Raw genomic sequence first — 1317 nt, 5'->3', positions numbered from 1 at the left:
CCCTGCTGGCTCCTATCCAGCCCCCTCTCGGCCAACCCCCCCCCTGGGTCCCTCTCTGCCAAGCAGCTCTCCAGCCACTCCAGGAGACAGGGCAGCTCCCAGGGCTGTAGGGCTTAGCAGGAAGGAGGGAATGAGTGTTCAGCTGTATGAAGTTACCTGCTCTGACTTGTCTTGCAGTGCAACATTGATGTAGAAACAGGCGAGCCCGGAGACGATCTCACTCCAGAAGCTATCGAGTACTGTCAAAAACTGGGCAGCAAGGCTACAAAGGTCTCCGAAATCATCAGCAGCAAAGACAAGGCTATCTACGGGGCTATCCAGAAGGGAATTTCAGCAGTCAACGAGGGAGCCATCTCGAATGCTCAGAAAGTCCAGAAGTGGGTCCTCCTGGAGAAGGACTTTTCTCTCTTTGGTGGAGAGCTTGGTGAGTGGTGGTTGGGGGCATTTGGGGTTACCCCGTCACCCCTTCCTTGGCTGTTGAACCGGCAACACTGCCAGGACCCCCAGTGCACGGAGCTACCCCCGGCCCTGCCTCGCTGCGGCTCTTCCACGCCGTGGCTTTGGGGAGGGTGGGATGAATTCCCACTTCTGCCCAGCAGAGCAGAGCTGAGCAGCGCGTGCCCTTGGCTCTGCGCTGTCGCAGGATGGCTCTGCCGTTTCCATTCCCAGGGGAAGGGAGGGACATTTTATTAATCGCCACGAGAACTTAGAAGTCAACGTCTGCTCACGCATTCTGAACCTTCCTCCAGGCTTGCTTCGCTCCAATACCGTGTCTCCAAGCGGTATCGTTGCCGTTACACCCTTGTGCTCTAATTTTTCTCCCCAGGCCCAACGATGAAGCTGAAGAGATTAGTGGTGGCACAGAAGTACGAAGACCAAATCGCTCAGTTTTACGCGGAGGCGGACCCCCCTACCGCCACAGCGGCCGCTCTTCGGCAGTAGCGCGGAGGTTTGTGCCGTGGACTGGAGCAAGCCTGGAGGACGATCCCCCCAGGAGGAGGAATTTCAGGAAGGATTCCCTGGGTTCTCTCGAAATAAATGGGGCTCGGCCATCGCGCAGCCCTTCTGAAATCGCTTAACTGTACGTGTTCTGGCCCTCCTACCGCAGCGTGGTGGGCGTGTTCGTGCCCCGTGTTTTCCTGTGTCTGTGTTTCAGTGCTGAGATATTCCCGAGTGTCTCCTCCGCTTCGTGGTTTTTTTTTTTTTGGTCTTGCCCTTTTTGTAAGGGCAACACAGTGTTTACCTTAAATCCGTATTATATGTTTTAACCAAAGTTTTTTTTATTTTCCTGAGCTGAATGTAAAACAATCAGGAACT

The 1317-nt window shown here is 54.8% G+C and overlaps 1 protein-coding gene across 2 annotated transcripts in view; it reads left to right on the top strand.

Moving 5' to 3' along the window:
• The window catches only part of ACSBG2 (acyl-CoA synthetase bubblegum family member 2), a 19986-nt gene extending 18675 nt beyond the window's left edge, over window positions 1-1311 (top strand). For both annotated transcript variants that reach the window (XM_035892317.1, XM_009636677.2), the window contains exons 14-15: window positions 178-424; window positions 827-1311. In XM_035892317.1, the coding sequence (XP_035748210.1) occupies window positions 178-424; window positions 827-942 (363 nt within the window). In that variant the 3' untranslated portion in view covers window positions 943-1311. The remainder of the gene's footprint in view (window positions 1-177; window positions 425-826) is intronic.
• The last annotated feature ends 6 nt before the right edge of the window (window positions 1312-1317 follow it).

The sequence above is a fragment of the Egretta garzetta genome, unplaced genomic scaffold, assembly GCF_000687185.1.
Source record: "Egretta garzetta isolate BGI_Z169 unplaced genomic scaffold, ASM68718v1 scaffold4, whole genome shotgun sequence".
NCBI classification, from domain to species: Eukaryota; Metazoa; Chordata; class Aves; order Pelecaniformes; family Ardeidae; genus Egretta; species Egretta garzetta.
The sequence above is the reverse complement of the archived record's forward strand: the minus strand, read 5'-3'. Positions and strand labels throughout refer to the sequence as shown.